Source organism: Colobus angolensis, unplaced genomic scaffold (assembly GCF_000951035.1).
Source record: "Colobus angolensis palliatus isolate OR3802 unplaced genomic scaffold, Cang.pa_1.0 Scaffold117, whole genome shotgun sequence".
NCBI lineage: Eukaryota > Metazoa > Chordata > Mammalia > Primates > Cercopithecidae > Colobus > Colobus angolensis.
Genome location: NW_012112808.1, coordinates 5,091,645 through 5,116,589, shown reverse-complemented (window position 1 = coordinate 5,116,589; position 24,945 = coordinate 5,091,645). Strand labels below are relative to the sequence as shown.

Here is a 24,945-nt window from a genome sequence, read left to right as displayed (position 1 = left end):
GCCAGGATGGTCTCGATCTCCTGACCTCGTGATCCGCCCGTCTTGGCCTCCCAAAGTGCTGGGATTACAGGCTTGAGCCACTGCGCCCGGCCAGAAATTATTATTTTCTTAAGTTTGATAATGACATCATGGTAGGAGAACATCCTTGTTTTTAGAAGATGCATACTAAAGTGCTTAAGGACTGTCATGATATCTGCAAATTATTTTCAAAGGTCAGCAAAAAAAAAGTTGATAAGTCAAATGTGGCAAATAAATGATAATCAGATAAAGCAAATGTGGCAAACAAGACAATAGAGCAATTATGGCAAAATGTTAACAATCAATGACTAAATGGTAGGTATACAGAAATTCATCATACTCTTCTTCAAACTTCTCAGTATGTCTGAAAATTGTATTTTCCTATTCTCTGCATCCTCATTCCCCAAACAAAACTTTCACGGCTGAATTCTACTAGAAAAATTAATTAGCTTGTACTAATTCATAAAAATGCCTTCTTAAACTATTTCAGGAAGCCTTCAGCAGGCAGATTTTAAGTCCATGAAAAATATTTTATAACAAGGCAGTCTTCCAAAGCCTTGCCAGTAAATAGGGGTACAAGCCCCTTAGTACTCTGAGAGTAACGAATGACTCATCAGATGGGCTTTAGGGCAGCAATCTGCCTCACTCAGAAGACTACAGGAATATGCTCTTAAATCGCCTTGCCTCTGCCAAGCTCAACAAAAGTTGAATGTATGTGGTCACTCAGGAACGTCTGTTGCTGACAACATGAAAGAAGACCCACACTTCCAGTGTGCCAGGCACGAACTGCTTCATCTGAACCAACTCATTTAAACTTCCTAACAATGCTGGAGAGTAGGCAGTTATTATCCCCATTTGCCACATATGGATACTGAATCACACAGCAAATAAGACCTTTGCTTGGGCCAGGTGTGGGGTGTAAACCCGCACCCTGGATCCACATCTGGTTCTATGGTCTACCCTCCCACTGACGATGACAGTGAGGGAAGAACATGACTGTGTAACCCCAGCCCAGGACCACCCTAGAGAGGCCTTGCCAAACCAAATGGTTTGCTTCCTAGCAAGTAAAGTATAATCAGAGGACGTGGACAATAAGCAAAGTCGCTCATCCCAAAAGATAACTGAACTGTTCTCAAAATCTATTACAAGAGAAAACAGATGTCTGCACACACAGCAGTGTCACCCACTTCCACACCAACTCATGGTGGTCTCTGTTGTAAAAGGCTTGTTATTAGCTGAGTGAGACAAAGGTATCACCTCTAAGGGCAATGAGTAATAGGCTTACTCTGGAAGGACTGTGCTGAATGTTTGCCTTGTGTGGAACAGCATGGCATGGCTTCGGCACAATGACCACGGGCAGTGGAGTCACGGACACTTGGGCTCTAGCTCCTGCATGTCAGTTCTGACCCTGAGCAAGATACTGAATGTTTCTGAGCCTCGGTTTCCTTCTCTCTAACCCTTTAGACGAACAGATGGAATAACACCAGCTCTCCGAGTAAAGGCATCAGTGAGGGTTAGCCCTTCTGTCACTGCAGACACATCCGACAGGTGACACGTGAGGTCACCATGCTCGGACACTTGTGATGCGTTAAGTCCAGGGCAGGAGGTCAGGGTGATGGAGTTGTTTTCCTTACATTTTCTGACACACACGGTCCTTTCACATTCAGAGATACGCATGGACCAATGGCTCCTGCAATCTTCAGTTCCCGAGAGGTCTGTAACAAATACATGATAGTGTAAAGTTAAAGATCACTTCAATCCACCCTGCTCTCATCATGGCCACAATGAAAGCTTAGAGGAAAAATATAACACCACTATTCTGCCAAGAGAAAACCCCACATGGATCATAACTACTTAGACCTACAAATTTCTCCTCAGCCACTGAGATTAGAACTTTAATAAAATCCGCCCTTAGAAACATGTGAAACATGAGCATTTTCAACTCTCACAACTTACTTCTTAAACTTTGAAAGTACTGTACATGCAGATAACAATTCTAACAATACTACATTCTTTTCCAATCCCTTGTATGAATATATTCACATTCATGTATATCCATAATTATTTGCGTATTCCTAATCAAAGAACATACTATTTTGTGTTGCTTTAAAAATACTTAATTCATGAACTCCAATATAATGACAAGGCCAACATACTTAGATTTTTAAAATGTGAATTCATTTCAAAAGTCCATCTTTAAAACAAAACCCTCAAACATTTAAGATTATGGTTTAAAGTTTAACCTAGATGATTTAATAATTATCTCTAATTCTCCAAGTAATAATTCCAATTATATCTTCTAATGACGGCCCCCTACCTGCCCGCCAACCTGAGACTCTGCTGCCCAGGCTCAGTGCAGTGGCATGATCATAGCTCACTGCAGCCTCAAACTCCTGGGCATACGTGATTTTCCTGCCTCAGCCTCCTGAGTAGCTGGAACCACAGGTGTGCACCACCGCATGTGGTTAATTTTTTTTTTTCAATCATTTGTAGAGAGACAGGGTCTTTCTATGTTGCCCAGGCTGGTCTGTAATTCCAGAGCTCATGCAGTCACCCCACCTTGGCCTCCCAAAGTGCTGGAATTACAGACATGAGCCACCGACATGAGGCCTAACACCCTCTTTTAATGTTTTCTCAATGACTTAGAATCAGCTGTATCAGGACCAGGAGTCCCTACATGGGGAAAAAAAAAAATCTCGCTATGCTGTCTTTTTTTTGTTTCTGAGACAAAGTTTCACTCTTGTTGTCCAGGTTGGAGTGCAATGGCACGATCTTGGCTCAACGTAATCTCTGCCTCCTGCATAAGAGCAATTCTCCTGCCTCAGCCTCCCAAGTAGCTGGGACTACAGGCACGCACCACCACGCCGACTAGTTTTGTATTTTTAGTAGAGACAGGGTTTCTCCCTGTTGGTCAGACTGGTCTCGAACTCCCAACCTCAGGTGATCCGCCCGCCTCAGCCTCCCAAAGTGCTGTGATTACAGGCATGAGCCACTGTGCCCGGCCCAATGCTGTCTATTTTAGGGCACTCTGGCTATTCTTCAGGAAGGCATTAAACATAACCACGGCTCTGTGCAATGCAGTGAGCCATGCTGATGGCTGGGTGAATGCAGACCACTGTGTGGCTGCCCTGTCCTCATGCCACAGTGCTGCTCATAACACCCACCCTACTTCCTCTTCTATCTCCTACTGCCTTGAAGCAGGGTGGAGCAGAGCCTGCAGGGGAACCAGGCAGCTCGTTACTTAGAACATAAATAAATATATAGGTCATACTCAAGAAGAAAAGTGATAAAGTGAATAACATGCTTTGTAACAGCCATTTGGTTGAGATCCTCTTAATCGGCTTTTACACACCTGTGTCCAGCAGGTGGGGGTTGCCAGAAGTCTGGATATTGACTGAAAATGTAAGAACACTATAATTCCATTGAAGTTTTAAAAGTATGGCCAGGTACAGTGGCTCATGCCTGTAATCCCAGCACTTTGGGACACTGAGGCAGGAAAATTGCCTGAAGCCAGGAGTTTGAGACCAGCCTGGGCAGTACAGTGAGTCTACATTAAAAAAAAAAAAAAAGTCTACTGTACCTTTATGTCCAAAGTAGCACCAAATGCCATTCGGAAATCTCCATTAAAATCTTTAGTAAAGATTCTTTGGAATGTCTGCTTGAAGAGAGAAGTGTTGAAAGAATCTCCCATTACCATGTAGCCTCTAGGTAAGAAGAAAAAAATCAAGTGAATATTAGGAAGATTGAAAGCCATTCAGATGCTCCCTCAGTATTTACAAAAATAATTTAAAGAAAAAAAGAAACCAGGTCCCCAAAGGTGCTACTGATTAATTTAAATATAAAAAACAGGCCGGGCACAGTGGCTCACGCCTGTAATCCCAGCACTTTGGGAGGCTGAGGCAGGAGAATCACTTGAACCCAGGAGGCAGCGGTTGCAGTGAGCCAAGATTGCACCACTGCACTCCAGCCTGGGTGACAGAGCAAGACTGCTTCTCAAAAAAAAAAATAATAATAATAATAAATAAGTAAATAAATAATAAAATAAAATAAATTTAAAAAATAAAAACAGCATGTTCAATTCATACTTAGGAAAGAAACTACTTCTAAAGCATTAAACAGAGTAAGAACAAGTCTAATTCCTCTCACAGTTTTTTGGTATGGGAAAATACCCAGGCCTGTGGGAAATCCTTTTCAGGTTAATTTACTGCCTCAAAACACCGAATTCTTGACTTGCAAGAATTATTTTTTCCAACTCATGAGTATTAACACTAATCCCTTACTGAAGTTAGAGGAAAACATTGTGCAAAATGTCAGCATTTCATGCATCTGGACAGAGAAGCACAGCTTGATGCAAGTTATGCCTCCAAACGTCATTCATAAAACAAGATCTCAGAATCTGGAAGAACACAAGAAAGATCATCTGGCCCGGCCATCTCAGAACGTCTGAACCGTCTAGTGAGGAGTCAGCTATTTGGCACCAAATATCTACCTCTTCCTTAGTTTCCTGGAACAATGACATTTTCCAGCCTGCCTTGCCTGTGGTCATGTGCCTCTGTTGGCATGTGAGTTCTGCCTGTTACTGTGTCCTTTACGTGTGGAGTGTGTTCCTCCAGGAAGAGCAATCCTTCTCTGACCTTTCCTCCTTCCTGCTGCTGTAAATGGCTAGAGCTCCAGCAACTGTCTTGAGCCACCAATGGCATACGAATGCGGCAAAGCAGTTGAGTAGGAGCCTCAGTCCCTAATGACGATGAAAGCAACATACTAGCCCTGGGCTGCCCACCTCCAGAGAAATAAACTTATTTTGGGTTTTCTGTGACATTCACACAATTCTAATACTAACTCTCAACCAACCCCTCTACAAAATACCTGCCAGGTTACATCCAGACTAGGCTTGAACTCCTCCAGCATCGGGAGCTTCCTCCCTGAGCTGTCCATTCTGTCTTTGAACAGCTCTATTAAGAAAGGCCCTTCTTGATATTGAGTGAAATTTCATTTGCCAGCAGCTTCCACCCACTGGTTTGGTTCTAGTTCCACCCTTTGGTCACATACAGAACAAATCAAATTCCTTCACAGGAAAGTCCCTCAACTGTTGAAGACAGTTCTCACACCCCACGTGTCTTCAGCTTAATCTTTTCCAGCTCCTTCAATCATTCCTCACATGACAGTTTCCATGCCTCTCCACCACTGCTCTTCTTTGAACATCTCCAGTTCATCTCCTATCACCCCTTGAAATTGCAATGCTCAGAAAAGAAAACAATATATTTGGATAAGGTGTGACTAGCACCAAAGAAACCAAGAATATGGTCTTCCCTGAAGATAATCTCCTCCTATAGGGCAGCCTAGGATCACCTGGCCTTTGCTGGAAGTCATCCCACACTGTTGACTCACCTTGAGCTGTACTAACACATGTGTGCACCAGATAGTAATTCTTCACAGAAAAAGTTCACACAAACTCTAGTACACAATCTAAGGATGTTCACAAATACACTAAAGCTTTTCTATGGACATTCTGAGTCAGAACTCCTGGAAGGCCCTGGTAGGAGTTCATACTATTAAATGTGGATTACTAAGATAGCTATCTCAGTATCATTTGGGACCCTAATTCTATCACCTAACTCATCTGCTGCGCTCTAGGACAACTCCAGTTGATTCTGGTTCTACCTTCTATTCCCTTCTATTCCCTTCACTGGGGACCAGCAGCATCACCTGGGAGCTTGTTAGAAATGCAGAATCTCAGGCCCATTACACAGCTCTATGATGCTTCTCAAACTTCTGTGCATGCAAATCACCTGGGATATTGTTCAAATGCAGGTTCTGATTCAGGTCTAGAGTGAGGCTCAAGATGCTGCATGGTTCTCAAACTCGGCTCTATGTTAGAATCATGGGAGAAACTTCAAAATGCTGATGCCCAGGCTACACCTCATGCTAACTAAACCAGAATCTCTGAGGACAAGACCTAAAGAAAGAGTAGTTTTTAAAGCTTCCCTGAAGATAACAATAAGTAGCCAGCTTCAGACCAGTGCTCATCAGTGGTTCCTACACTTTCATGTGCCCCAGAATCTCCTAGAGAGCTGTATTCCTGGGGTTTCCGATTCAGGAGGTCCGGGTATGGCCTAAAAATATACAATTCCAATCAGTTCCCAGGAGCCTCTGAGGCTGCAGGTCTGGACACCACCACATGTTGAGAACTACTGCTCCACACTCTGGCCTGTGAATATAATACTGAATTAGGCTCTGCGTCAGTACAGCCTCTAGGTTGAGTGCACTTGGAATTAGCCACAAAGTATGGCCACTTAGCCAGGTCAAGTTTCTCCTAGTTGCTTCAGCATTCAGACCCTGTTTGCCCCACTTCTCAAAAGAAAGTGTCCTGCTGAGGGCCAGATAGTCCATACTGCTTGCTTTCCTGGCCTGGTCTCTGTAAAAGTGTTAACAACTCTAAGGAAGAAATGAAGTTACTCTGAAATGACTTGTTTGTAGTGAATCCTTAAGCCCTCCTACTAATCACTGCTTCCTTCTCCAAGGAGCCCTCCCCAGTCACTGAAACCACAGCCCAGAGCTACCTGAAAGCTTCTCTAAGTTGGCCATGCCCATTCCTATGGCTCCATCACTAATTTCTCTTTCCTTAAAATAACACTCTTACTCTGCCCAGGTTTTTGCTGTCAACATACCCAGTAAGATTTGCACAACATTTCATCTCCAAAAGTCCAGTTTGATCAAGGGCACAAGCATAAATATCAATGCAGTGACCATTTGCAGCTGTTCGATTAGCAAGCATCTCATAGTGCTGTGAAGAGAGGAAAGCTATCGTTAGGAAACAGTGACATTATTCCCAAGGTATACCTGAATACACCAAAGGAGGTAATCAATTATAAAAATATGTAAATCATTTTCTTTTCTCTTTTTGTGACAGAGTCTCTCTCTGTTGCCCAGGCTGGAGTGCAGTGGTGAGATCTCCACCTCATGGGTTCAAGTGATCCTCCTGCCTCAGCCTCCCAAGTAGCTGGGATTAAGAGCATGCGCCACCATCCCCAGCAAATTTTCATAATTTTATTTTTTTTTATTTATTTTTTGAGACAGAGTCTCACTCCATTACCCAGGCTGGAGTGCAGTGGTGCGATCTCAGCTCTTTGCAACCTCTGCCTCCCAGGTTCAATGGATTCTCGTGCCTCAGCCTCCTGAGTAGCTGAAATTACAGGCACATGCCACCACACTCAGCTAATTTTTGTATTTTTAGTACAGACGGGGGTTTCGCCATGTTGCAAAGACTGGTCTCAAACTCCTGACCTCAAGTGCTCCACCCGCCTTGGCATCCCAAAGTGCTGGGACTACAGGCATGAGCCACCACGCCTGGTTTAATGTTTGTATTTTTAGTAGAGACAGGGTTTCACCATGTTGGTTAGGCTGGTCTTGAACTCCTGACCTGAAGTGATCCACTCCCCTTCCAAAGTGCTGGGATTACAGCTGTGAGCCACCAGGCCCAGCCTGGAAATCATTTTCAAAAATATCTGAATAAAATAAAAATATAGTTTCCAATCTCAAAACCCTTTGAGTAGTTTTAAGACTACTCACTCTAATTAAGGTCTAAAAGTAGGAGCCATAATTTAATAGCAGCTAGGATCAGAAAACTGTCTCTGAAACAGCGTCTTGCTGACCATGACACATGACAGCAAAGTAGTTGTCACTCCAGAGCAGCCCAAACCTGACAATGGGCTTTCAGAACCCGTACCCAAGAGCACCTACCTTGGTTGCCTTTTTCATGAATCGTGCATTATCTTTCTCAATATCATGCCAAGAACGAATAGGAATCTTTAATTCATCTCCAACCACCATGCCAGGCCCTTGGGTAGGGGGACCTCCAGTAAACAGCATGATCCTCGCTCCAGTGTTTGGAAAAGTGCCCTAAAATAGCGAATGGCAGCATGTTAGAAGTATACAGCCCCACCTCTGAGTATGGTTTCAGTTTCCCACTAGAAATACTCTGAAGATGCATTCTCTCCAGCTGTTCTAAAAAGTGGTGATACTGCAGAATGATACAGATGATAATGCAGAAAAGCAGCACTTACCTTCTTCCAACCTGATGGGTTTGCACACTTTTATTAATTCCCTGTGAGTGCTCCCCATTGCTCTAATTCTCAGTTTTTCATGAAAACTTTTGGCATTTTCAAAATGTTAAGGGGCTCCCTCAACGTGAATGATAATGATGCCTGAAATGCTTTCTGATACATTAACACACGGCTGACTTAGATCACAAGTGATTTTCAAACAAAGCCAACAAATATATTTTCTGAGAGCAAGTTTGTATGATTTGAGAGGTCCTGGTAAATTCCAAATTACCTCCAGCAAGCCAACAGCAATGGACAAAGCAACGCCAGTGGATCGCAAAGGTCTCTTCCCCTGAGTTACTGGCCATGGGTCCCTCTGTAGCTCCCCAAGAAGATCAGTGAGGTTCATATCAATCTTGTGAACAGGCTGCAGAAATCTGCAAGATTTTGAACAGACACATCAACCCAGATTGAATAAAGTACTATGGTCTTCAACACTAGATGCCACACAATTATTGCTCTCCAAGATAATTATTCGGAGTAGTAAATGACTGGTAATTTTTTTCTTCAGAGCTATCTCTCTACTAACACAAAACAATTTAAAGCAGTTTTATTGAGGGATATAAAGCCCAATACTTAGCAATTTAATTATGTTGCATGGAAAAAAAATTGTCTTGAAAAGGAGCAATTCAGTTTAATTAATTTTTAGGCAGCAAAGAAATCCTAAGGACGTGCCTAACACAAGTTCAGTCTATGTGAGGTCCATTTCCCTGGACCATCGTCATCATTCCTCATCATTCTAATCTGTGCTTCTCTTAAGCCTTGAGAGTAAGAGGTTGTCTTCAGCATGTCGGGCAATGCATTTTATCGAGCTTGTTAGCCCAGTCTAGGGCAGCCCCAGGCACCCAATGGGCTGAGTGAAGTGAATACCTGGTCTTAAGTATGTTTGAGGACGCATGAAAGAAGTCTTTTCAGTTTTTCCAGTTTTACTTAAGCATCAAAAAGGACATCAGATGTGGAATGTCTAAGCACAGCAATTGAACACAGTGGTCTCAAAACCTTTTTGACAAAACACTGAATACTGATTAGGCTTAATCATTTATCTTTTTCTCTAATAATAAGAAAATAAAAGTTCTAATATTTTTCTTTCCTTAATTCCATGGAACATCTGCCTGTCCATCACAGTACATGTAACACTTCATGTTGGGATCTCACCTGGTTGAAGCACAAGGGTGCTCCTGTGGTTGCACAGGTCGTGCTTGCTGCATGGGCATGGCTGGCTTGGTCAGGCCCAACATATCCTTAAAAAAAAAGGTCAAAAAGATTCATTTCCAATGACACTAAAAGTGAATGACTAATTTTTAAGAAACGTCCTCAATTGAGTGTGGTGGCACGTGCCTCTAGTCCCACCTACTCAGGAGGCTGAGGTGGGCCAATGGCTTGAGCCCAGGAATTCAAGGCTACAGTGAGCCATGATCACACCACTGAACTCCAGCCTGGGCTACAGGCTCTTTTAAAGAGACCCTAGTCTCTTTAAAAGAAAAGGAAAGAAAAAAGTCCTTGTTCCTGCTCCTGTAAAAGTAAGGTACAAACCTGTATTTGCTTTGCAGTTAAATCCTTGGTCCCTCGGAAGACATAACTTTTGGAGATTCCTTCACAGCTTAGTTCATGAACCTGCACCATCCTTCCAAATGTGATCAGACCCACCAGAGCATCTGGAGGAAGAAGACTCAGGGACATCTGCAGGGACTCTTTGAGTGCTTGAAGGTCATCTTCCTCCAGGCATGTGTCAACCACATAGAGAAAGATCAGAGGGGACTGAGCACCTCGCTTTGGGCAAAGAAAAACAGCATAATGATCAATATACAAATAGACTTAACCAGCACTTTTTAAGGCAAATTAGGTATGAAAATCGTAAATCTTCATCTATATTTAGTTTTAGGAGATAAGGACATCTACACAAAGCTCTAATTAACTCATTAAATGACTCAGATTCTATTAAATCAAATTAAACATAAAAACTATTTGTATCCAACAACTTACTCAACATTTTTTCATACTTCCTACACGCCAGACATTGTTCCAGGTTCTGGGACACACAGTGAACAGAAAGAACAAAGAGTTCTACTTGCCTCAAGGAGCAAGCTTTCTGGAATGGAGAGGTTAAGGGAGACTGCAAACACCAGGAGGACAGGCAGAGGGCAGAGTCAACTGTTAAACACAGAAGTCAGGGCTGACTCATTTAGAAAGTAGCATGTGAGCCGGGTTCATGCCTGTAATCCCAGCACTTTGGGAGGCTAAGATGGGAGGATTGCTTAAGCCCAGGAGTTCAAGACCAGCCTGGCGACATGGCGAGACCCTGTCTATAACAACAAAAAAAAGTATAAAAATTTAAAAGTTAGTTGTGCATGATGGCACATGCCTGTGGTCCCAGCTACTCGCGAGGCAGAGGCAGGAGGATCCCTTGAGCCCAGGAATTTGAGGCTGCAGTAAACTATGGTTGCACCACTACATACCAGCCTGGGCAACAGAGCAAGACCCCATTATAAAAAAAAGAAAAAGAGGGCCAGGTGCAGTGGCTCATGCCTGTAATCCCAGCACTTTGGGAGGCCAAGGTGGGTAGATCACGAGGTCAGGAGTTTAAGACTAGCCTGACCAACATGGTGGAACCTCGCCTCTACTAAAAATACAAAAATTAGCCAGGCATAGTGGGGCTCACCTTGTAATCCCAGCAACTTGGGAGGCTGAGGCAGGAGAATTGCTTGAACCCAGGAGGCGGAGGTTGCAGTGAGCTGAGATCATGCCACTGCACTCCAGCCTGGGCTACTGCACGAGACTGTCTTAAAAAAAAAAAAAAGAAAAAAGAAAAAAAAAGAAAAAAAGTTTGAGCAAAGCCTGAGGGAGGAGAGGGAAGGAACACTACAGATACAGGGGAGAGCTCCAGCCTCAGGGAAAAGCTAGAGCAGAGGTCCTCAAGCAGGAGTGTTAGCACATTTGAGGAGAGTCAAGGAGGCCCACTGGGCTGAACGAGGACACTAGCAGATACTGGGGTTGGAGTGGTAACACGCAGGGCTTTGAAAACTAAACTGTCTTTTACCCTGGGTAAAGGAAAGCCATTTTCACCACTGAGGTTTTCTGAACAGAGAAGTAACATGATTTGTTTTCAAAGAGTTACTCTGGCTGCTGGGTGAAGAATAATGTATAAATAGGCAATGGTAACATTAGGGAGAACAATTAGGAGATTCAAGTAAGAAGCTGTGGCTGGCCCAGGGCAGTTGGTAGTAGGGAGGGGGAAGTGGGTGGATTCTGGATAAATTTCTAATACAGAGCCAATGGGATTTTCCAGTGAATTAGATATGGAACATGAAAGAGAGAGGTCAAGGATAAGTCTAAGGTTTTGAAGCTAAACAACTAGATCATGGGGTACCCATCAACTGAGATGGAGAAGGCTACAGAGGACGGCTTTGGAATTTAGTCAGTTCTACCTTTTTAGTAGCCTTCTATAATATTAGGACTTGAAAACAATGCCAGTAAATGCACACACATCAAACCTAAGGGTTAGGATCCTGCTGTCCTCACAGCTTTAAGTCCTTGGCCAGGTAAGAGACATGGTAGACAAAGGATTTCAAGAGAAATTCAATATTTAACATTGCTCCTTAAATGCACAACAAAGAAATTACCTGTATCATGTACTCAATTGTAGAAAATTGGGGCATCAATTCAGCAGGCTGATTCACCTCAGATATGCCTCCATAAGCTGGAGGAAACTGAAAAGAAGGAAACAATTTTATTAGGGCTGGCATATCTATATTACACTTTTTATTTTCCACGTGTAAAAATGATGATGCCAAGACAAGGGGAACACTTGAGCCCAGGAGCTTGAGACTAGCTTGGGCAACACTGTGAGACCCTGTCACTATACAAGAAATAAAATAATTAGTTAGGCATGGTGGCTCGCGCCTGTAGTCCAAGCTACTTGGAAGGCTGAGGTGGGAAGATCATTTGGGCCCAGGAGGTTTAGGCTGCAGTGAGTCATGATTGCACTACTGCACTCCAGCCTAGGAAAGAGAGCGAGACCCTGTCTCAAAAAAGAAGAAAAAAACGGTAATGACCACATATTTATTCTGAAAGCACAAAATACAGGACATGTTACAAAAATATAAAAATCAGCATTTAAAACTTCTAACTCTGCCTTATATTTATGTCACTTTCTATCTTCTTTAAAAAATATTTTTTAGAGCAGTTTTAAGTCATTGTTATAACTTCCAAATGTTTAAAAACACACTTTATGTTGCCCAAGCTGGTCTTGAACTCCTGGCTTCAAGTGATTTTCTCGCCTCAGCCTCCCAAAGGGCTGGGATTACAGGCATGAGCCACCATGCCTAGTCAAAAACAAACAAATGAAAACCATTTCTTAAGTTCTGCCCTGCAAATTAAAGATTGAGATTTCACCTATTTCATCAATAGTCAACAGTCTAAATAAAGCCAAAGACTTTATTTAGGTTTATTATTTTGGCTATTATCAATAAAGTAATACATATGCAATGTAGAAAAATTGGCAAGTCCAGGAAAATAGAAGCAAACAAGGGAGGAAACCTCCCAAAATCCTATCGCCTAGAGGCAGCTACTGTCAATCTCTTGGCATACTTCCTTCCAGACTTAAGCACAGTTGAGAACATCCCATATATACAATGTGGAACTTGTTTTATCCCGTCAACATAATGTCACAGGCATTTTCTTTTGTTTTTAAAACTCTCTGCAAATGTTTTAAATTCACAGCTTGTGGGTTGGTTTATAATCCAAATAGTCTTTAGCTTTACATTAAAAACACAAGTTTAGGTCCATCTCCCCAAGTTGAGCAGATGATCACGCCAAGCCAGTGACCTCAGAGTGACCAAATGTAAGTGCTGCTGAGGAGTTGACAGGCAGCTTTAAGGGGCCTCTGGTTGGGAGAGAGGGGTACAACTGGGCATGCGAGCCCCAGCAGGAATCTCAGTCAGAGCCAGCAGAAGACTCTAGCCCCATCCTGGCCATGACTGCCCACTGGCTGCAGCTCCCAGAAGGGTAAAGCTCAATCGATGACTACAGACACACCAGCCACCTTCCAGCAACCTGGAGAGGCCCTATTCACCCACCCAGTCAGCCAGCTGCACAGAAGGGAGCAAAGGAGACCGAGATCACCCTGATCCCTCCATCTTCCAGCTTTATATTCATTTAGAGCTAGAAAACCCCCACACTGTCCAGCTAGGAAGGTTACAAAAGATTATTTCCACTTAGGACACATAGATTTGCAGATCATACTTGTAAACTGGCAGGGGATGATCTCAGGTAAGCATAATAATATCAAATACTTATATGACACTTAACCATGTGTCAAGCACTGTTCTAAGTCCTTTATACTCACTAACTCAGTTTAATTCTCACAATAATCTCATGAAGTGACTATAGGTATACTATACTATCATCCTAATTTTAAAGACAAGGAAGTGAAGGCACAGGCAGTTAAGTGACCTGCCCAAAGTTACACAGGAAATAAGTGGTTTTTTTTTTTTTTTTTTGGAGACGGAGTCTAGCTCTGTCGCCCAGGCTGGAGTGCAGTGGCGCGATCTCGGCTCACTGCAAGCTCCGCCTCCCGGGTTTATGCCATTCTCCTGCCTCAGCCTCCCGAGTAGCTGGGACTACAGGCGCCCGCCATCTCGCCCGGCTAGTTTTTGTATTTTTTAGTAGAGACGGGGTTTCACCGTGTAGCTCAGGATGGTCTCGATCTCCTGACCTCGTGATCCACCCGTCTCGGCCTCCCAAAGTGCTGGGATTACAGGCTTGAGCCACCGCGCCCGGCCTGAATCTCTGGCTCTTTAGCCACTATGCTACCCTGCCTTAGAATTTTTATAATAAATTATATTAAACAGAGACATTAATCCCGAATGTAATAGGGAGCAGATATGCTTTTCAGATTTGTATAACTTCTTTTTTTTTTACTTTTTTTGAGACGGAGTCTCACTCTGTCAGCAGGCCGGAGTGCAGTGGTGCGATCTCAGCTCACTGCAAGTTCTGCCTCTTGGGGTCACGCCATTCTGCCTTAGCCTCCCGAGTAGCTGCGACTACAGGTGCCCGGCAGCATGCCTGGCTAATTTTTTGTATTTTTAGTAGAGATGGGGTTTCACCATGTTAGCCAGGATGGTCTCAATCTCCTGACCTCATGATCCACCCGCCTCGGCCTCCCAAAGTGCTGGGATTACAGGCGTGAGCCACCACGCCCGGCCAAGATTTGTATATACTTCTGAATCTCTCATGAAGATACATTTTGAATGACATTTGCTTATAGTTTCTGAACCTATAGTCAGTCATCAATTGCACACTGTTCTCTTCATCACTAGACTTATGTGCTGTATCTGAGAATGAGTAATTGTAATGATGATCAAATATATGAACAAATGCAGGTGAGGAGCTTAAGATCTGTTAGAACAGTGTACACTACACTAGACACAATTTTTTTCTAACAACTTTATTAAGGTATAGTTTACATAAAATTTCACTCATTTTAAGTGCACAAGTCAACAATTTTTAGGAAATGTACAGTTGTGCAATAATTACCACAATCCAGTCTTAGAACACTTCCACTACAGGCGGTTACTTTTTTTTTTCTTTTTTTGAGACAGAGTCTCACCCCGTTGCCAGGCTGGAGTGCAGTGGCGCAATCTTGGCTGACTGCAACCTCCACCTCCCAGGTTCAAGCAATTCTCCTGCCTCAGCCTCCCAAGCAGCTGGGATTACAGGGATGCGCCACCATGCCCAGCTAATTTTCTTTTCTTTTTTTTTTTTGAGACGGAGTCTTGCTCTGTCACCAGGCTGGAGTGCAGCGGATCTCGGCTCACTGCAACCTCTGCCTCCCAGGTTCAAGTGATTCTCCTGCCTCGGCCTCCTGAGTAGCTTGGACTATAGGTGCCCACCATGCCAGGCTAATTTTTGTATTTTTAGTAGAGAGGGGGTTTCACCATGTTGGCCGGGATGGTCTCGATCTTTTGACCTCGTGATCTACCTGCCTCGGCCTCCCAAAGTGTTGGGATTACAGGCGTAAGCCACCGCGCCTGGCCTAATTTTTGTATTTTTAGTAGAGATGGGGTTTCACCATGTTGGCCAAGATGATCTTGATCTCTTGACCTCGTGATCCACCTGCCTCAGCCTCCCAAAATGCTGGGAATACAGGCACGAGACACCGCGCCTGGCCGCACAGTTATTTTTATAGAGAAGTCTCTCTTGTGACTTGTGAGCTCCTTCTAGTTTGGTACTTTAAAAATTTTTAAATCAAAAGAAGCTCAGCACTGATACCTGGACCCTAAAAGTTAGAAAGATCAGAAAATGAAAATTTAGTAATGTACACTATCCAATTAGAATATACTGAAGTCAAGAGAAATATGAACAACGGGTGCTTTCTTAGGGTCACAGATTCACTGCCAACAGAAAATGTGTAAAAGGGAATTCAATGAACGCCCTGCCCCCAGTCCCAAGCAAATGACAAGGACTCAAGAAAACCATTCAACAGAATAAACCACAAATGCTCAAATTCAATATTGTGCTTACCAAAAGCTATCACCCTGAGTTCAGCAGAAACTGCTCACTGCCAGTGTAAAAACAAATTCAACCTAACAACTTTTTTCATAATACAACTAAAATAAAACATACAACACATTTTGTTAAATAATTCACATACCTGATTTCTTTGAAAACAGAAATTACAGGCCCAAAGTTTTGCTCGATAATCAACCTGACTGTGAGAAAGATAAATATTATAAGTAGCTACCACTTTTATTTTTAAGGTAGAAAGCGTTTATTTATAAATTTCAAGTTCAGTAAATCACACAAATAAGTGTTTCTATGTGTATGCGTAAGTACAAGTACGTAAAATGTTCACTGCGGTTAGAATTCTGGCTAAGTACACCAAAATTTCCATCAAACAGCCACAGTGAAGAAATACTGAATCTCTTCTCAATTTCCTAATTTTTTAAACATCATGATTTATATAAATTATAGGTTATTTCCCCTTTGCCTTTTATCTTAACATACTCTTCATGAATTTTTTCTAACATCTTTATTGCCTAGCTATGTGAAACTACTAACTCCCAATATTAAGAGCATATTTCACACACAGGAAAATGTTTCTAGATTTTAACCTGACTTAGACCACTTGAAGAAAAGTTGGGCAAGCACATTTCATTTCCTCGAACTGGTTCAAGGTAACGCTTCAGTTACTTTTCCTACTTTCTACATGGAGAAAATTAATAACCAGTGGCTACGATTTTACATCACAGCAGCAGCACTCATATATGGGCACATTAAATAAAAGCAATGGGAATGAAGTAAAAAATGTTCCCTCATATAAAAATGTTATGACACTCTCTACCTGTTTAAAAATCATTTCAAATAATGTCCACATTTAAAAGAAATAGGTCACTATATCAGGCATACACACACAAAAATTACACTTAACAAATTGTTAAGAGCTAAAATTTCTTCTGCCTGCTACTTCTCCCTGCCATATGGCATCACTGTACCAGGGAAACATGACAAGACAGTCTAAGCTTTTGAATTCTTTTGGGAAATTAAGAGGAATCAATAAAGTCCATAGTTAAGCCAAAAGCAAACTGATTATCAGCAAAAAAAAAAAAAAAAAGTGAATTACAAATCCTCTCCCTCTACCTCTACCTCATTCCTGTAAGATTCCAATTTTATCTGGAATTATCAGGCCAGGGAGATTTCTACAAATATTCACCACTTACTACTAACCACAAAAATCATTAAGAGTTTCACTACTGCTCATCACAAATTTGATGACTTGCCCAAATTTAATGACTTTTATGAGCATCACATAAAAGTCATAATATATTGTATTTATCATTTTTACCAGTTTCAAAAGAATCCATACCAAAGTGGGTTGAGAACAGCTTTACAAGTTGGCCTGCTGCAAAGCACAGGTTCATATTGTACAGGAGGTAGGTCTGGACGTTCTTTCAAAGGAGTAAGGAGACAAGCCAGGGGTACAACCATTCTTGTAGCCTCCAGCCGGCTGGAAGGCCACACATTCCAACTAAAACGCACACCGTCCCGTTCTTCATTCTGCTGGATGAACTCCAGGTATGTCGCCATAGTCTAAAAGGGAACTGAATATAAAACGTTAATAACCTTAATTGTATGTGGAATTCTGAACTAAATGTCAAAAAAAGAAGATGGGTCACGTAACACAGTGTTACAGTGCTTCTTTTTTTTTAATCCCAGCTCGGCTCACTGCAGCCTCCACCTCCTGGGTTCAACCAATTCTCCTGCCTCAGCCTCCCGATTAGCTGGGATTACAGGCATGTGCCACCACGGCCGGCTAATTTTTTGTATTTTTAATAGAGGTGGGGTTTCACCATGTTGGCCAGGCTGGTCTCAAACTCCCGACCTCAGGTGATTCACCCGCCTCAGTCTTCCAAAGTGCTGGGATTACAGGCGTGAGCCACTGTGCCTGGCCCATCTAACACAGTGTTTCTTAAATACTCTGGAAGAAACTGTTGCTGTAGAGTGACAGTATTTTTTTCCCTCTGATACCCAAAAGTTGGTTAACCACACAGTCATCGCTGACCACTGCTCCTTTCTCAACTCTCAAGCCCTTAAAAATACATCAGTGGGAGGTTTGCAATCACCTGATCATCTCCAAACTACATGTAGTTAAATACTAGGACTTCAAACCTCCTCACAGATCACACGTCCTATCAGTGAAGCCAATTTTAGCCCCTCGCTCAAGGGTGAGTCTTGAACCCTGTTCAGCATCCAACTATCTTCCTTTCTAATCTCCTTCCTTTCCCTCTCTATTAAATTTTACATTCCAACTGATTTTTTTTCGGTAGCGGGGCGGAGTGCTTGTTGCCTTCCATACTTGGTTAATTTTGGAGAAAAGAGCTGGATACTGATCTTCAAGTTTGGTTCATAATGGGAACCAGTTCTGAGCTAAATTATTTCTACTTGGTATTACCAAAATTACTATTATGCTGAGTCTCACCAGAACTCTTTCCTCGCCACGGTTGCTTATGTTCATGCTTGAAAGGCTGTGGTCAAGGCCAGGCGCCGTAGCTCATGCCTATAATCACAGTACTTTGGGAGGCCAAGACGGGTGGATCACAAGGTCAGGAGTTCAAGACCAGCCTGGCCAACACAGTGAAACCCCATCTCTACTAAAAATACAAAAATTAGCCAGGTGTGGTAGCACGTGCCTGCAGTCCCAGCTACTTGGGAGGCTGACGCAGGAGAATTGTCTGAACTCCGGAGGCGGAGGTAGCAGTGAGGCGAGACGGTGCCATTGCACACAGCCTGGGCGACAGAGCCAGACTCTGTTTCAAAAAAATAAAAATAAAAAAGACTGTGGTCAATAAAACTGCCTTACAGGCTGAACTCTCAAACCCAGATGATCCCAACTTCACTGAGTGCTTATACATCCTGTTCATATCCTAAAATCTAGGGTAACACACAACTCAGCTATTGGGGTTCAAGGGAACAAGCCCCTCAAGAAAAGCAGTAAAAAGGCAAAATAAAGAGTTTATCATATTAAAGTGGCCTCTCGCACCCACTTCCTTCAATATGGATAACAACCATCTCTGTTATTTTGGGAAGTACCAAACTGTAAATAATTTTGATCAAGGCAATAATATTGCATGGCTAGAAAAGCAAATGAATTAGTCTACTACATGGAGCCCAGAACACAAGAATTCCAGTGTTTGCTCCAACTGAAACTCTAAGAAATCTATTTGCTATTTTTAGCAACGGCAAGAACCTGAAGCACTGTGTGCACAGGAAGCACCCTGGAGCTTCATGGGAAGCAAAGGGATAACTAAAGTCGGAATGAAAGCAAGTTCTAATATCACAACTCTCAGCAAGTATGTCAGCAGATTTCATTAAGTAACTGTCTCTCTCTCAAAACGTTCTTTATCAAAAGGCCAGGCGCAGTGGCTCATGCCTGTAATCCCAGCACTTTGGGAGACCGACGCCTGTGGATCACCCGAGGTCAGGAATTCAAGACCAGCCTGGCCAACACGGCAAAACCCTGTCTCTATTAAAAATACAAAAATTAGTTGGGCGTGGTGGCAGGCGCCTGTAATCCCAGCTACTCGGGAGGCTGCGGCAGGGAAGATTGCTTGACCTTGGGAGGCAGAGAGGTTGCGGTGAGCCGAGATCCGAGATCGCGCCACTGCACTCCAGCCTCGGCGAAAAAAAGAAACTACTGGCTCCATCTAATGGTTTCCAAGTATGTACAGCCTAAGACCTGCTGCTCCCTGCTTTTCCCACTGCCTGTTTCCCTCAACCTTCCAGGGTCTGGATTCTTAGCACTGGACACACAATCCAAGGGGACTACAGAAGGTCAACGAATCCTCCCTCTGAAGTAATGCGCATGAGGGAATGTGCCTTTCTTCTAGGGAGATGGGTCCACAGCTTTTAACAAAGTATCAACGGGGAAGGTATCTGAAGAGGTAAATAACTTAAAGTATGAATTAGTGAATGAATGAAAGGCCTGGAAAGATAACAGGAGAATACGCCAAAAAATCTGAACCACCCTTATCTCGCCAACTGGTAACTTCTCAGGACACAGTGACCATGTGTATACAAGAATAAGTGAGGTTTAATCCTTGCAAGGAGTTCAAGGACCTGGGTTCCAGTTCCAGCTGTCATGAAGCAAAAGTCGTTTCACTTGTCTAAGTCTTCAGTTTCTCAACTATAAAACGGGGGTTGGGTCCTTCCAGCTGTGCGCACCCCGCAATTCCGGAGAACCTGGAGCCAGAAATCGGTGCCAGCCTGGGGCGGAATGACACCCTCAGGGGACTCCTGGGTCATCGATTCCCCCCGCTACCCCAAACTGTCAAGAAAAGGCCTCATCCCATCAGCCGCCCACCTTCGACCCCGGGAGAAACTCATACCCGTGCCCTCGGACCTCAGTCACCTATGCCCCGCGCTCACCTGGCCGGAATCGCTCACCTAGCTAGAGCAGTCCTTACCCACAGCTGCAACAGCCAGGCCCGGGCTCCCACCGCCAAGTCCAGCTCAGCTCTCAACCGACTGGCCAGGGCCCCAGCGCGTCATGCCACGACGCTGTCCACTGGCCAATCAAAGAGCGCTTCTCCGACGGACTGGCGGAAGACAGAGACTCAGAGAAGCCCTGTCACCATCTTGGAACAGGGCAAGACAGGTGTGTATCGCACTTCAAAACCACAGTTCCTCGGAACACGTTTCCACACCCCTAAACGTTTCTGTTTCAGAAAACCCCGGCGCCTGCCGCACCGTCGCCTAAGCGCAGCCAGAGCTCCTCAGAGGTTCGCCCTGATACAATATAACATCCGCCCGTCTCAGTGGGAAGTCCCGCTGATCGCCTTAGCTACCGGAAAGCGAGAACGATGACGTATGCTCGCGGAAAAGAGAGCTGCACGGGTTGGAAGAAACTAAGGCTGCCGGAAGAAGGCGTCAGCGGGCGGAAGAGGCGGGGCGGAGGGGCGTGGCGGGTGGTGAGTATGGCGGCGCTTACGCACTTGCTGGTTTTGGGTGTCGGTCTCTGTGGCCAGTTGAAGTACAGCAGTGTGGTGGTGCTTCACGTTACAAACTGTCCTCCCCTCGCTGGCTGCAACGTCTTGGCGCTCTCAGCAGAGGCTGGCAGTAGTGCACAGTCCATGTCATTCTTCTACATGGAGATGAATAATTGAGAAATGTAATATTCAACCATTTTAAGAGAGTAAGCTTATAACTACATAGAACGTAACTTTCTTTGTTAAAGTAATACCAACTTTTAGGTTCAGGGGGTACACTGCATATTTGTTACCTGGCTATGGGGTTTCGGATTCGAATGGTCACCCAGATACTGAGCATAGCCCCTCTCTGCCTCCTTCCCCACTCTAGTAGTCCGCAGCGTCTATTAATGTCACCTTTGTGTCCATGTGTGTCCAATACTTAGCTCCCACTTGCAACTGAGAACATATATTTGGTTTTTGTCATGCGCATCCGTGTGAAGAGACCACCAAACAGGCTTTGTGTGAGCAACATGGCTGTTTATTTCACCTGGGTGCAGGCAGGCTGAGTCCGAAAAGAGAGTCAGCGAAGGGAGATAAGGGTGGGGCCGTTTTATAGGATTTGGGTAGGTAAAGGAAAATTACAGTCAAAGGGGGGTTGTTCTCTGGCAGGCAGGCGTGGGGGTCACAAGGTGCTCAGTGGGGGAGCTTTTTGAACCAGGATGAGCCAGGAAAAGGAATTTCACACGATAATGTCATCACTTAAGGCAAGGACCGGCCATTTTCACTTCTTTTGTGGCGGAATGTCATCAGTTAAGGTGGGGCAGGGCATTTGCACTTCTTTTGTGGTTCTTCAGTTACTTCAGGCCATCTGGGCTTATACGTGCAAGTCACAGGGGATGCGATGGCTTGGCTTGGGCTCAGAGGCCTGACGGTTTTCTGTTTCTGCATTCTTTTAGGATTATGGCCTCCAGGTATCCATGTTGCATCCAAGTTGCTGCAGGCATCCATGTTGCATCCATGTTGCTGCAAACGGCAGGACAGAACACAACTTTATACAGCCACCACAACCGTTTTTACACACTGCCAAGTAGCAAACATGAAGACATTCATTACTGTGACTCAGAGTTGTAGTCTCTGGAGATATAAAAATAAGCAAAACGATGTAGACATAAAATTATGCAAGAACATATCTAGGCATCCAAGAAGTATCCATTAATTAGCTCAATTTAATACTAAGTTTTAAGTTATCTACAGATCATAGAAATTATTAATAGTTTAAGGCACACAGAAACAATTACTGTTAAATGGAGAATGATTCAGTTTTGTTGAACATATTTACATTTTTCAGGATCTTAAACATGTAATGTTAATATTAGCTTATCAATAGTAAACTTTTATACATTTAGGAAGTTCAGATTAATTATTCTTTCTGTAAGGAAACAAACTCAAGTAAAATGTACACTTGTGTAATACTTAACACTGAGAAAAGACATAGCTGGGATTTTTTTTAACCAAAAATTAAAATAATATTATTTGCCAAAGATTTGCCTTGATTCTTTGAACCTGGATTCTTTCTGTACTAGCAATTTCTGTAAGGATTGTTATAGGACCATCAGGTTCGATTGTCCTTTATGCAGTAACAGAAAGAATAGGAGTTGCAGCAGATAAAGAGTTCCATAATCAAGTGGCAGCCAAATGAGGAGACAAGAGGAATCCTTGTATCTACCTCCCCAAGAGATTAGAGATGGCATTTTTAAGAAGTCTGGAGGGTCAATGGGCTGAAGTGTGGGGATTTCTGATTGTTCAGGAAGTGAGAGGTGAAGTCATGGGACAGGAAGATGAAGAAACTTCATTCCAATATTGTTCCTTGGTGGAGGTCTTTATTTATTTTAAAAAATTGTTTTTGTAATGCCAGGTCTCACTTTGTTGCCCAGGCTAGTCTCAAACTCCTGACTTCGGGTGATCCTCCCACCTTGGCCTCCCAAAGTGCTGAGATTACAGGTGTGAGTCACTGTGCCCTTCCTGGTGGGGATCCCTAAACAGTTTGGCATCAGCTGTTCTGTGGGAATTCAGGATCTGAAAAACACCTTAAGCAATTCCTGGGTACAAAGATCTAGTGTCAGAGATTCTATAGATAGGAGCAATCAAGGAGCAGGTGATCAGTGTGCTGCAAGTCTTTTGGTTGGTTAGCAGCTGCAGGGAAGTGAATTGAAGTGCACCAATGCACCCTGGTCAGTGCCTAACTAACCTGCCTAAAGCCTGACTTGTAATCTTCTTAACCCTGTGAGGATGGTTATTTTGCATGCATAAAGTATTAGAAGTTTAATTTACTTATTTTCTGGAATTTTAGGAATAGTTGATTTACATGTGTTTATTTCCATAAGCAAATTATAACAGAGCTCCTTTAAGACATGAAATAATCTAACTTATTAAAACTTTACAAAGGTAGCAAGGTATTTTTTACTCCCACAACAAGAGGGGAAGGCCTTTGTTGATTACAGCCATGAATACAAATAGACACATAGCATATAGCTTTGGTTCTACAACTTTGGCCACAGGTCAAAATAAATTCAGAAACATAAAAATTCAGTGGGCTAGATAACAAAAAGCTGTTCTCCTTCCCAGTGGGCATGTAAGTCTTAACTGATTTGAACTCATAAATAGACAAAAAGGCAAACAAACAGACTAACCAGATTTTTCGTCATCTCTTATCCAAAAGAGAATAGATCTCTAAAAACTATTAATTCACTTAAAGAGATCACCAGATGTTCAGAATGTAAAACCTAGTTCCTATTTTTTTTTTTCCCGAATGAGGCAATATATCAACCCAGCATGGTTTGTTCTAATGCTTCTTGTTGGCAGCTGCCACCTATCCTGCAATTCTGTCCAGATCTCTCTGTCCCTGAGGTGTCAGTTTGTGGTCCCCATCTTGGTCCTTTTCCACCATTTTCAGCCCCTCCAGGGCTTGGAGGACCTGGCGGAGGACGCTGTTGAAGCCTCGGCTGAAGTGGCTGGGCGTGATGCGGTTTCTCTGACGTCCCCAGTAGATCCTGGTCATGGAGCCAACCCCAGCACCACCACGGAGGTACGGGTGCCACGCTGTGGAACCAGCTCCTGTGTAGAACCAGCTCTCAACGTAGGGAGCAAGCTGTTTGTGCTTGGCCATCTTGACAGTGTCCACCCATTCAGGGACTTTCAGCTTCCCGGACTTTTTGAGAAAGGTTGCCAGAGCTCTGACGAAGTCCAGGCATCATGCGGCTTCCGCTCTGCCAGCCAGAGGAAAGGGAGCGACGGGGTTTCCCGCAATTTCCTAACTGTTGTTGCCATTCATGGGGAAAAATCCACCAGCTGTGGGCAAATCACAAACAAAACCCAAAATCAGTAAGGAGGAGAAAGAAACCTAGGGAGAAAGTCAGCAATGCTGTAGTACTATTGCTACTTGGTGTTCACTCTGGGAGCCAGGAAAAAGTGTGCTTGGACTTTGAGCCCCATGGGGTGTTCTTCAGTAATGTGGTTTACCTGGTTCTGTCAGGTGAATCCATTGGGATGTTGGTGAAAGCTTCAAAACTGTTAAAGTGTTTCAAAAGGTAAAATTATGGCCTTCATGCAAATATAAAATGAACATGTTCCAAAGATCTTACTTAACTCATTCATTGAGTTTAATTAATCCCTACAACCGGGAGGGGTGTTCAAACCGGTTCCAAGACGAATTTGGTTTATAGTGACATATTTTCTATCACACAAAATAATGATTTGTATTGCTGTGGACAGGAATAGTTTACATTGTTATGGGCAGGGAATATTTGCATTACTACCTTCTGTAAGTTAATTTCTATCTCTACAGAGTTGTAAACTAGTATACTCAAAGGCAGAGGTACATGGGCCCTACAGCAAATGACCCAGGGTTGTTTTGTTTTTTTGTTTTTGAGACGGAGTCTCGCTCTGTCGCCAGGCTGGAGTGCAGTGGTGCGATCTCAGTTCACTGCAACCTCCACATCCCAGCTTCAAGCAATTCTCCTGCCTCAGCCTCCCGAGTAGCTGGGACCATAGGCGTGCCACCATGCCCAGCTAATTTTTGTAATTTTAGTAGAGGCGGGGTTTCATCATGTTGGCCAGGATGGTCTCGATCTCTTGAACTCGTGATCCGCCTGCCTCAGCCTCCCAAAGTGCTGGGATTACAGGCAAGAGCCACCATGCCCAGCCCCCAGAGAGTCTTTTAAAAATGCACAGTATTCCATGGAAAGTTCACCCAGTAACCTCTTTTGACTATTTCAAAATCTTTCATAATTTTTCCGACATATTATCATCATCTATAGCCTGACTCTAAATTCTTTTATTTATTTATTTTATTAGTATTATTA

The 24,945-nt window shown here is 43.4% G+C and overlaps 1 protein-coding gene and 1 pseudogene across 1 annotated transcript in view; both read right to left on the bottom strand.

Moving 5' to 3' along the window:
• SEC23B (Sec23 homolog B (S. cerevisiae)) overlaps positions 1–20,519 on the bottom strand; it is a 51,962-nt gene extending 31,443 nt beyond the window's left edge. Inside the window, exons 1-11 of the mRNA XM_011963590.1 lie at positions 20,043–20,519; positions 16,984–17,218; positions 15,772–15,829; positions 11,741–11,827; positions 9,654–9,890; positions 9,276–9,361; positions 8,353–8,497; positions 7,759–7,917; positions 6,687–6,802; positions 3,599–3,722; positions 1,653–1,733 (exon numbers count right to left, since the gene is read on the bottom strand). Of these exons, the coding sequence (XP_011818980.1) occupies positions 1,653–1,733; positions 3,599–3,722; positions 6,687–6,802; positions 7,759–7,917; positions 8,353–8,497; positions 9,276–9,361; positions 9,654–9,890; positions 11,741–11,827; positions 15,772–15,829; positions 16,984–17,204 (1,314 nt within the window). The 5' untranslated portion in view covers positions 17,205–17,218; positions 20,043–20,519. The remainder of the gene's footprint in view (positions 1–1,652; positions 1,734–3,598; positions 3,723–6,686; positions 6,803–7,758; positions 7,918–8,352; positions 8,498–9,275; positions 9,362–9,653; positions 9,891–11,740; positions 11,828–15,771; positions 15,830–16,983; positions 17,219–20,042) is intronic.
• Positions 20,520–23,453: 2,934 nt separating this feature from the next.
• LOC105527282 lies at positions 23,454–23,834 on the bottom strand (annotated as a pseudogene).
• Positions 23,835–24,945: the final 1,111 nt, after the last annotated feature.